The 12355-nt window shown below is 46.2% G+C and overlaps 1 protein-coding gene across 1 annotated transcript in view; it reads left to right on the top strand.

Annotated features, from left to right (window-relative positions):
- Positions 1-300: 300 nt before the first annotated feature.
- Positions 301-12355, top strand: part of LOC123413567 (transmembrane ascorbate ferrireductase 2) — a 55237-nt gene continuing 43182 nt past the window's right edge. Inside the window, exon 1 of the mRNA XM_045106500.1 lies at positions 301-512. Coding sequence (XP_044962435.1) covers positions 363-512 — 150 coding nt within the window. The 5' untranslated portion in view covers positions 301-362. The remainder of the gene's footprint in view (positions 513-12355) is intronic.

Raw genomic sequence — 12355 nt, 5'->3', positions numbered from 1 at the left:
CATACGTAAACTATTTTGGTGTTAAAATTTTGAGTTTTATGTCGTTTTATTTTTTATTCTATGCTTCCAATCAAACATCAAAATAAAACCAATTCATTCTATTATTTTGCTCGAACCAAACACAGAAATGAAAGGAAGTCATTCTTCTCGAATAAACCATTCCATAACAGTTGGTTCCCAACAAAACAGCCTAAAGCTACTTCCGTAAATACGCCTACATAGTGATGAAAACGTTATTTGCTGAAGCCCGTGAACACTCTCCCACTTCCGGGTCGCAAGATGACTTGCACAGGTTGGCGTCTTTGCTCTGGTTTCCCTAACCGTCATTCCCTCTTACACGCTCGATCTCGCCGACCGAGGCGATGGCGGCGGTACCCGCGGTGAGGTTCCCGATGTTCGGCCTCGTACGCCTGCTTGGCGTGGCCGCGGCGGCGGTCATCCTCGTCTGGGCCGTCCACTTCCGCGGCGGTATGGCGTTCTCCGCCGAGAAAGACAAGCTCCTCATCTTCAACGTAATCCAGAAAAAATATCTCTTGTTTCCCTTCTATTCTGTCGCATATCTTGTTTCGGACCACGGATCACCTGTTGATCTTGCTGCCGCCTAGCGTGGAAAAGTTTTATTGCTCGATCATGAGATCAGGATTGAGGGGTTTGGATTCCACTACTATGCACGGATCAACCCACCAAAACCAGTCCAATGCAGGTTTGTTCACAGTATCATACAAGAAAAAATGGAGTCGATGGGTTTAGTGCGGTCAGAGCATCTACAGCCGGACCCCTTGTACCCGTCTCAAGGTCACAAAAAATCGATCAAACAGGTGTCAAACTTCTGAGCTGACCGACACCCCTCATATCCAGCCTAAATATGGGGCAGATATAGGGGAGCCCGGGCACACCCGCCGCGAGGTCCCACGCGGAAACCCGACGGGCGCCTCAACCATTGTCGCGGTGTGAACGCCGCGTGGGGTCGCTCCGGCTTGCCGCCCGAGGCCATAGCCGGCTATTTATGCTGGCCGGCGTCCCCTAGGCTAGCACATCCACCTCCTCCCTCCCTCCGCCGCCACCCGATCCCATCCGCCTTCTCTCCCTCATTCTCCGGCGTCAATATGCCCCCTCCCCCCTAGTACCACCACCTACACTATGCTTACGCCGGAGCGTCAGATGCAGATTGAGGAGAGATCCAGGCTCGACGCGCCGCCCACATTGCTGCGGGTCTCCCTACGGACTTGTCGGAGACGGAGGAGGAGGAGGAGGATGAGGAGCTGGAGGAGGAGTTGCGGGAGGTGATGGAGGAGGAGTTGCAGGAGGTGATGGAGGAGGACGTGCAGAAGGAGGACGAGACGGAGATCCATGCTCCGGGCTTGAACATGGCGGAGGCGGATGCGGACTTCGTCGTTGCCCAAGCCGAGGAGATGGTAGAGCAGCAGGTTATCCTGGATTCCATCCGGGATGAGGCCGAGCTTGAGGCCAACCGCCGCCTCATCCGGCAGAGGCAGGCGGAGGTCGACGCCCTCTTCGATGAGCTCCATGCGGAGATAACGACAGTGGAAGCCGCAACGAAGCAGCCGGAGGGGGCGGAGCTGTAGCTGCCGCACATTTATTTGCCGGAGGGCACGAAGATCGTCGAAATCTCCGAGGAGGAGTAGTTTGTTTGTATGCAGTACGTAGGTTTTTCCGTTTTGTATGGATTTGAAAATCTAGTATGAGATGTCCGGTTGCAGTAGTGTTTATTCAAGGCGTGCCCGATCACTCCCCGTGGACGTGCCCGGGCGTGTTCGTGGGCGTTTGAAGGGTCATTTTTGCAAGTTCCGGCTGTAGATGCTCTTAGCTCTTGCATCTGAACCCTGCAAAAATAACAATGTGATAGTTTTTGTAGCGAATCTGTCGGATTTAGGATGGTGGAATATTCAAGGCTTGGGGTGATCTCGTATTGACTACTGAATATGGAGTATGTGACCAAGGGATGTTTTAATTTCCAGCAGCAAATCACCACTGGAACTTGGTGAAAAGCTTGTTAATTGCCAGTTTTTTTTTTTTTTTTGAATTTTCAATGCTATGGGGCTATGGGGGCCAAACCCACAGGTAAAGGTAAAGGGGAGAGGGATAGAGGGGGGGTGGGGCAAGGCTAAAACAATATCAGATAGAGGGTCTGCCAAGCAATCCAGCCATGCATCCGTTGCCTGCTTAAGAGCAGCAGGCAGACGCACTCGCCAAAGCATGACGTCTTCCCTGCACAGCTTCAGTAGCCGAGGAAGCGATGGCGGCAACCCCTGAAAGACCACTGCGTTGCGGTGCTTCCAAAGTTTCCAACATCAATTTTGAATTGGAAAGTAGCCTGGAACGTGGGTTGGTCCCGCTTCCAGTGGCATGGGGTCATCAGCCCAAATCAAGGGTCGGGTTAGAGTCTGGATAAAAAAAACTTGGTGGTGGTGGTGGTGTGTGTGTGTGTGTGGGGGGGGGGGGGTTGTATCATCATCATTAGTTACTCAACGGCTGCGTTGGTGTTGCCATGGTGTGATGGTGGATCAGTTGTCAATCCTTCCCTATCCTGCTGGCAGCTTTCTTCATCGGTAGAGATGAGTAGTTGCTTGAGAACATGGAGGTGCGTGCGTTCAACAAGAGGTAGATGAAACAGAAGCGGCGGTGTACTACGAGTACAATAACAGAGTTGAATTAGGGGACTGGACGGCCGCTATTTGCCTTTAGTGGAGTCTGGTAGTTTTGGGAGGGATGCAACTTAGAACAAGCAAAAAGGAATGGTCTTTTTTCTCTATTTTCTTTGAAATATATTTTCTGATTGGAGTATCCATCCGGATTTTCTGACCCGTTTTCGTCGGGCTCACATCCCCTGACCCAAAATAAAGTGTTGAGGAATAGTACCCCCCCTTGACCCTCGGTTTCAATCGTTGCGATCCTCGTCCCCTGATCCTCGTTTCTAAACCCGATCGATCTGGGTACTTGCCAGCTATGTGTGAGGCACCAGCTATGGATCTCACATGGGGACCGTATGGTAGCTAGGGATTTGAGTGGGGAATGAGAGTTGGAGAGAAGAGAGAGAGATGTGATAGGAGAAGAGGGTGAGATTCAGACGACACTTCTCATTATTCAGATTGCCCCCTTAGGTTTTACACACACTTGAATAACGAACACACTCACCCAACGGCTTGTAGGCCGCACCTCACGGCTTGCTCAGCTCAGCCACCCACTTTGTTGACCTTGTCTTCAGGCCCAAGCGTCGTCGGCCTCTATGTGTTCGTCCATGTCAGGACTACGGTAGAGGATGGGGACGTGACGTGACACTTTAACCCTCCCGAGCTTCAGCTCCTAACTAGATAATGGCAGCCGGAAAATGCCCACGGAGCACATAGTAATCTTCCTAGGTGGCATGCTCCACCGGAACAGAAGACTAGCTACCTTGATCTTCGGAATGGTTGTGTTGCCCTTCTTCACCATGCGTTGCTCCAAAATCTCATGTGGAATCAAAGGACCCGCCATGAAATTGACCGGAGGCGGTAGTTCGGAGAAAACCAGTGGGTAGTTGGCGGTGAAGGGTTTGAGCTGTCATACATGAAATACATAATGGATATGACTATCCGGCGGCAAGTCCAGGCGGTAGACAACATTGTTGATGTGTTCAGTGACCGGAAATGGCCCATAGAACTCTAGTGCAAGCTTGGCGCATGGTCTGTTGGCGATGGAGGACTGTGCATGGGGCTGCAGCTTGAGCAGCACATCCTCGCCGTCGGCGAGCTCGCTGTCCTTGCGGCGCTTGTCCGCCTGAACCTTGATGTGCTCATGCGCGCAGCGCAACTACTCATGAAGCAATTCCGGAAAATCCTGATGTCCTGCTGCGAGCTCTGCTAGAGAAGTAGATGCCACCTACCAACAGCATTGTGCCGAAGTTTGGTTAATTCTGCTGATAGCCTTAAATGGAGAACACCCCAGTGATGAATGGAATGAAGAATTATACCAGAATTATCAATAAAAGCAGTGACCACAGATAAAGCAGTGTAGGGATGTTTCAATGTCACAAAACGAGCATGTTTGACAAAATGAGCTTATTCTGTAAACGATCCACCAAAATTACCTCAAATCTGTCTGATTTCGGCAAGCCATCAATAAAATCCATAGTAATGTCGACCGTTGAACTAATACTGGCAGAGGCTGCAGAAGACCAGCTGGGACAATATTCTCATGTTTCACTTGCTGACACACCACACATTGTTTCATCCATTCATCAACTTGGCATTTCATGCCCGACCGGTAGAACAATTTGCAAAGCCGCTGATAAGTTGCCCAGACCCCAGAATGACCACCAACAACACTCGAGTGAAAAGCACTAAATCAACTTGGTTCACAGAGCTGAATTATTGCCTATCCATAATCTGCCATTATACTTGATCAAGCCTTCCTCCAATGAGTGTCCTTGCTCATCTGGACTTGCAATAGCCAATTGTTGCAACGGTGCAGTAGCCACAACATCTATCTAATAGGAATTCAACACCTCCTGCACCCAAATAGGCTGACAACTGGAAACATAATTGTATACAAATGCCTGACTGGAGAGAGAGAATCTGCCGCAGTGTTGTCAGTTATGCGGCGATACTTGAATTGAAATAGTAGACCCACCATTTTGGACATCACCTTGCGCTGCAAATCAGATGTGAGCTGTTGATCCTGCAAGTTTCAAAGGCTCTGGTAGTCTGTCAGGATAATAAATGGCCCATGCTGCAGATATTGCTGCCATTTATGAATTGCGATAATCACTGCTAAGAATTCCTTTTCATAAACTGATAGCATGCAGTTAGCAATCCCCAATGCTTTACTTAAATACACAATAGGATGATTGTGTTGTGAAAGCATATCTCCAATGCCTGAATTGCAGGCGGCAGTTTCCACTGTGAAAGCCTGACTGAAGTCAGGCATGCCCAGCGTAGTGGGTTTTAGACATAGCATGCTTCAGTGTTTCAGATGCATTTGTGCTTGAGGAGTCCAGAGAAAACCTTAGTAAGTAGGGGCATCAGGGGTTTAGCTAGCATACCATAATTGTTGACAAATTTATGGTCGTAACTCGTGAGCCTGAGAAATCCTCGTTGCTCCATCACATTTGTAGGCTGGCGCCATTTGAGCATTGCATCTGTCTTCTCTGTGCCAGTTGCCACTCCCTCGCTAGATATGATGTCCCCCAAGTAATGTATATTGGATTCGGCGAATGAACATTTGAATTTCTTTGCAAACAGTTGATTTGTGGGCAGAATCTGCATCACTGACTGTAAGTGCTCCACATGCTTTTGCCCAAATGCAGCTATAGATAAGTATATATATGTTATACAGGAACATAATGACGAATTTGCACATGTGGAGCTCAAATATCGAGATCATTAGGAACTGAAACATAGCCGGCGCGTTTCTGGGTCCAAACGACATTGCTGAATCTGGAAGTGGCTAGAATGGGTTTTAAATGCGGTTTTATCTTCTCCAGAAGCATGCATCCGTATTTGATGATAACTAGCTCGTAAATCCAGTTTGGAGAAGAACTTAGAGCTCGCCAATTCGTCCAACAGTTCGTTAACAATTGGCAGTGGAAACTTGTTCTTAATTGTCACCTCATTTAATTTCCTGTAGTTGACACAAAATCTCCAACTGCTGCCCTGCTTCACAAGCAGCACAGGTGATGAACAGGGACTCATACTGTCGTTGACAATGCCTGCTACGATCATCTCTGCCACTTGATGCTCGATTTCATCCTTTTGTTGTGGTGAGTAGTGACAAAGGCGGGAGTTGGGAGGGCGATGGCCAGGTTCCAATGTTAATGCTTGATCATACAGTTGATGCGGCGTTACTGTTTTTGGTTCAGCAAAAACATCCACATATTCAGTAAGCAGCTGTTCCATATCAGGCTCTAGTGGAGAAATGGCTACAGGAGAGTCAGGTGTCTCTTGAGCAATCACAACCATGGCTCAAATGTCATTGCCCACCCAATGCATGGTTAACTTGCTTAATAGAAATTGCTTGGAGTGTGGTTAGAGTAACTGACTGTATGCCATGCAGTGTAACAAGCACACCTGCATGCAGGAACTGCATAGAGTTGGCTTCCCAGTCACAGGTCATAGGACTATGTAACTTCAACCAGTCGATACCTAACACAGCGTCATATGCCCCAAGTCAAAGCACTCACATTGTAGTACTGAAAGTAGTGCCTTGTGTCCACCAATTCAAGTTCTGCACCAGTTGCACTGACTGCATCGGATGTCCATTTGCTACCGTAACCTGAACTGCAGGTACAGGTTGCAGGGAGAATGCATCACGCTGAGCAAAATTTGCATCAATAAAGCCGTGTCTGCTTCTAGAATTAACTAGCATGAGCATGACTTGATCACCTACAATAGCCCTGAGACAAATTGTTTCTGCTGCCTCAGCTCCTGAGGCTGCATTTACTGACAACTGACAACATTCTGCTCCTTCAGGTTCAGAACACTTGAATTGTTAGAAGTTGCATATAGGGTTTTTGCATTGATGCTCTTTGCTGTACTTGTCACCACAATGGAAATAGAGTCCATTGGCTTGTCTGAAATCTCTTAGTTGTCGTTCTCTTACAATTAATCTTGTCATATACCAACGAGATGCATGCATTAGAAGGAAGAGGTCAAATGGTACCATGCATATGATCTTGAGGGACATCATAAAACCTTAGCCAAGAACAATATGACACCATGGTACATATTTATTCCTAACTATATATGAGTTGTCATCTACTTGTGTAGAGTTGTGCAATAGATGAACTAGCTATGGGTGCACTACTGTAGCAATGTCGGTTACTGTAGCATCAACCTAAAGCCTCTCTATAAGGAGATATCTAATAAAGCTTCCCACCAGTAGTAGCTCTTCGTGTGTGTGTGTGTGTGTGTGAAGCAAACACATCTCCTTAGAGAGAGTCCTAGGTGACATCTAGAGAAGCTTGTGATTCTAACAATTGGTATTAGAGCCACTCGTACTAGGTTGAGTGAGATATTGATGTAGGGCAAAGCTTTAGGTGGCCCAATGTTTAACTCTTGGAGATGGATCAAAAGAGGAACAAACAAGAACACAAGGGGAACAGGCACTCAAAGAGAAGACATAATCACATATGCTTTCTTTAAGCAAATCCACACACAAGTGCCACAGGATCCACAATCAACTAAGAGAGGGAGGGAGGGAGAGGGAGTAGTTAGGGTAGTTCTTCCCAAATCCACAAGTGGAGATGAGGGCTTGATGATCTAGAGAGATCCTTCTCTCTTAGGAGGTCTTGAGATCCAAAGAGATCCTTCTTCGAGATCGGGATTTCAGATCTAGATAGATCCTTCTCCAATATGGAGGTCTTGTTCCTCTAGGAGGAGGTACAAGGAGCAAAGCTCTCTCAATATGTTTAATTATACTTTGCTAACCCTATTGAGGAGGTAGGGGACGACTATTTATAGTCCAAGACGAGAGAGGGGCGGAAGAGAGATACATGCCCACTTGGGTTGTATTGCATACATGCAGGGTCCGGGCTCAGGCCAGATGACCGGACAATTAGTCGGATGTCTAGGTGCGGTATCTGGTCCATGGATTGCTGGCTAGTGTCGAAGAGGCTGCTCTAGGGGCCGGATGTTTAGGTAGGTGTCCGGGCGGCCCGCCAAGGCCGAAAGCGGGAGGTCGAGCAAGTGTCCAAAGAGCATTTTCGTTCGAAAGTTCGGTTAGCTGGATGGACGTCTGGCCAGTGAGCAACGGTTCCTTCCTCTTCTCTTTCCTTGCTCCTCTTTTGCCATGGTTTTGGCCTTGTTCCTTTGCTTCTCCATGGGTTCTTTCTTTGTACCTGAGTATACATAGGGTCTCCCCTTGTGGTGGTAGCCATGTCTCATATGAGAGTAAGGGTAGTTCAAAGAGGAGCGAGTTAACCTTGTTTTCGATGGCATGTGCATGTGCTCTATCATCGGTCCACTTGGCACTTGGGGTGTTGGTGTAGAGTCCATGAGGATGTTCGTGGGGTGCTCCGCACCTGATACGGAGTAAGAAGAACGTTTATCCTATTCCTACAAAGTGCAACTACTTGGCGTGGTTCATCAAGATGAAGGTGTCCCTGTGTGCCCAAGGTGTTTGGGACGCGTTGTTAAGCCAAAAGACCAGAAGGTGCCAACGGAGGAGAAGGATCAAATGGCATTGGCTGCCATTGACCAAGGGATACCAGAGGACATGCTCTTCATGGTGTCCGAGAAGGAGACAACCAAGGCGATCAGGGAGGCCTTGAAGATCATGCACATAGGTGTTGAGCGCGTGAAGGATGCCAAGGTACAAAATCTCAAGAGAAAATTTGAGGGTCTGTGCATGAACGAGTCAGAATTGGTTGATTTCGTTGTGCGGTTAAATAACCATCATCAGAAAGATTAGGTTACTTGGCGAGAAGTTCAAGCAGACTTACGCCATCAAGAAGTTCCTTCGTGCCGTCCCCAACAAGTTTCTCCAAATTGCTTCGACTATTGAACAATTTGGTGACCTCAAAACCATGGCGGTGGAAAGAGGTTACTCAGCGACTGAAGGCACATGAGGAGCGTCTAAGAGGAATCGGTGATTTTGTCCAGGAGCACTTGTTGCTGACCCGCACTGAGTGGGAGTCTAGGTTCAAAGGGTACAAAGACGACAACGCATCCGGCATGAGAAACCGCAAGTTCGATAAGGCAAAGGTTCGTTGCTATAATTGTGATGACTATGGGCATTTCTTAGGGAATGTTGCAAGCAAAGAAAGAAGGCAATGCATCAAGCAAAGAAAGTAGACAATGCAACATGTACCGAAGATGAACCAGCCTTGCTCTGATTGAGCAAGGAGATGTTGCCCGGTAAGGTGTGAGGTAGTGCTCCTGGTAATTTCCATGTTAATTGTGTGTGTGGTTCTTGGGCTAGTTGTGTCCACAAAATCGCGAATGTGATCAAGATCTTGTGTCAGTTGTGTCCCCAAGATACTTCTTATGTTAGTTGCGTCCACAAGATACTTCTTATGTTAGTTGCGTCCACAAGAAGCTGAATTCTTGTGTTAGCTGCCTCTACTGAGATAATATGGTCATGTAATAGGTGCATCTAGCCATCTACAAGACAACATGGTTCGAACAAAGTTCTCGTGTTAATTGTGTCCATGAGAAAATGTGTGTGAAAGGACGTGGATGTCGCCTAGAGGGGGGTTGTGAATAGGCGCTTTAAAATAATTACGGTTTAGGCTTGAACAAACACGGAATAAAAATAATGTTTAATTTGTCAAGCACAAAACTTTAAACAACCAGGCTCACCTGTGTGCACCAACAACTTATGCTAAGCAAGATAAACAACTAAGTGATAGCAAGATATATAACAAGAAACAATATGGCTATCATAAAGTAAAGTGCATAAGTAAAGAGTTCGGGTAAGAGATAACCGAGGCACGCGGAGACGACGATGTATCCTGAAGTTTGCACCCTTGCGGATGCTAATCTCCGTTTGAAGCGGTGTGGAGGCACAATGCTCCCCAAGATGCCACTAAGGCCATTGTAATCTCCTCACGCACTCGCACAATGCAAGATGCCGTGATTTCACTAAGGGACCCTTGAGGGCGGTCACCGAACCCGTACAAACAAGGTTGGGGCAATCTCCACAGCTTAATTGGAGGCTTCCAACAACACCACGAAGCTTCACCACAATGGCATATGGTTTCGAGGTGACCATAAATGCTCGGGGCAATCTCCACAACTTAATTGGAGACCCCGACGTTTGTCCAGAACTTTACACCACAATGATCGAGCTTCGAGGCACCACCAAGCTTCTAGGCCGCCAAAGCATCCACGAAGAACAATCTCTAGGGGTATCAAGTATCCAAGGGTAATAAGCTTCTCAACTTCTCACTTCCACGTATCACCGTGGAGAACTCAAACCGATGCAACTAACATGGTCAAGAACTCCATCATGGGTCATAAAGAACAGACGAAGTGGTCAAGTCCCTTACACTCAAATCCCTCCAATAAACAAAAGCTATGAAGAAATATGGGAGGAAGAACAAGGAGCTCATAAAGAATTCCAAGATCAAGATCCAAAGGGTTTCCCTCACATACAGGAGAAAGTGATTGGTGGAGATGTGGATCTAGATCTCCTCTCTCTTTTCCCTCAAGAACTAGCTAGAATCATTGGAGGGATTGAAAGTTAGCAAGCTCTAAGAAGGTCAACAATGGGGAAATAACACGAGCTCAACGGATGGATTTGATCCAATGGGGAAGAAGGCCCCCTTTATATAGTGGGGGAAAGAATCCAACCGTTACCCCATTCATAGCCCGAGCAGAGCGGTACTATCGCTGCTAGGAGCGGTACTACCGTACGGTAGGTTCACCAACCACGGTAGTAAAAAATTACTTCCGTGCCTACCACCGTTGAGGCTGCAGTAGTGCAAAAGTCCGATGACACGGTAGTACCGGACGGTACTACCGCCAGAGAGCGGTAGTAAAAACTACTGCCGCTGGCACCTGCGGTACTATCGCAGGCCACTGAAACTGCCATAACTTTCGCATACGAGCTCCGAATCGAGCAAACTCAAGCTTATTCGATTCAGGACAACAAGAGCTATCCAAACAACGACTGAAAATCTTAAGAACATGCAGTTATGAAAATGTCAATGATATAGAGATGTGAGACCTCTATGAATGAAGAACCGACAAAAACTTTCAACATCCAAAACATCATAGAAGATGTATATGGACTCCGTTTTCGATGAACTCGAGCTTGTCATGAAGATGACCATAAGCTCTAAAACTCACAAAGAGAAACGCCAAACAAGAACCAAGATATGATGTAAGGATGCAAATGGTTTGAGCTCTCAACGAACGATACGATCAAGCTATTCACTTGAGAGCCCCCCTTGACGGTACGACAAACTATCCTACAATAGTAAAACCTATCAAGGGCAAACCTATACATTGCACCTAGTCCTCTTGAGCTAGATGACGATGATCTTGGCTTTTTCAAGATGGACCACCTTTCTTGATTGCATTGGTGTGATGAAGACTAGTTGATTGCTCCCCCATGCTCACTATGGGTGAGCCATTCTTGAGCACATCTTCACAAGTCCATTGCCACCACAATGGACGACAAGCTTCAAGCTTGATATCTTCGTGATGCTCCACTTGAACTTGCACATCGCAATCTTGATGACGATCACCACCTGATGTCATCCTTCATAGGTTGAATGAGATCTTCCTCTTGACGCAAACTCATGAAAACACACCTAACCCCACATAGAACTCTCACGGAGACCATTGGTTAGTGCACAAAAGCGTTATGGACAATGCTTACCATATCATGGGATCACTTGATCCCTCTCGGTATATCTTGTACACTTTGTGTGTTGATCATCTTTACTTACTCTTTGCTTAGTCTTGATCAACCTTGTGTCTTTATGACCAATCTTTGGATAATACTTTGAATAACACCTTGGTCATCAAATAAACTCCTTGAAACCAACAGATGGACTTCAAGAAGTGCCTATGGATAAATCCTTCGAATATAACTCAATGCAACCATTAGTCCATAGGGATTGTCATCAATTAACAAAACCACATTAAGAGAAATATGCTCTAACAATCTCCCTCACTGGTAATTGATGACAATCACTACAAGAGAGTTTATATAAGGAAATGAGCATAATCAAGCGCACACATACAAAGCAATAATGCATGCGTAATAGATGTAAATGCTTAAGCAATAAAAGCAGAACCCTCTAAGCATCATCAAACTAAACTCCCTAAACTTCTCCCCCATTGGCATCGATTGCCAAAATGGACAAAAAGTTAAAAAAACCAATATAGTAGGTGGTTCTCCAAAAAGTGTGTACTTAATAAATTAGTGCAAAGAAATACACAAATACAATGATAAATGTTGGAGGAAAACAAACTATATCGAGGACCCAAAGATTGCAAGAAGGATCGTATGTCACAAAGACATACATAAGAGAGAAGCAAGCAATCAAAAGATACCTATAGGAACAAGCAATCATATGGTCCTTCGAACCACATGAATAAAAGATTTTATGATAAGGGCAAAGGAGTGTTTTTTCAAAACTAGAGAAGCTCCCCATGATTTGTGCATAAATAAGAATTTTGTATTGATGCACGTGTAGAAAATAAGATCGTTGCTCCCCCAAAATTAATAAAAACACACAACAAGTGCAAGAAAATAGATGAGACAATAAGCATATCACTAACACAAAACATATGGTTGAGCAACATGTAAAAGAGGCAACTTAAAAATAGGCTCAACCAAATTGATGTGTGTGAGTCACTGCAAGGCACTTGAGAAGACTAAGATAAGGATGAGCATTACTCATCAA

Source organism: Hordeum vulgare, chromosome 7H, assembly GCF_904849725.1.
Source record: "Hordeum vulgare subsp. vulgare chromosome 7H, MorexV3_pseudomolecules_assembly, whole genome shotgun sequence".
Lineage (NCBI taxonomy): Eukaryota > Viridiplantae > Streptophyta > Magnoliopsida > Poales > Poaceae > Hordeum > Hordeum vulgare.
This window is presented reverse-complemented; position numbering and strand designations above follow the sequence as displayed.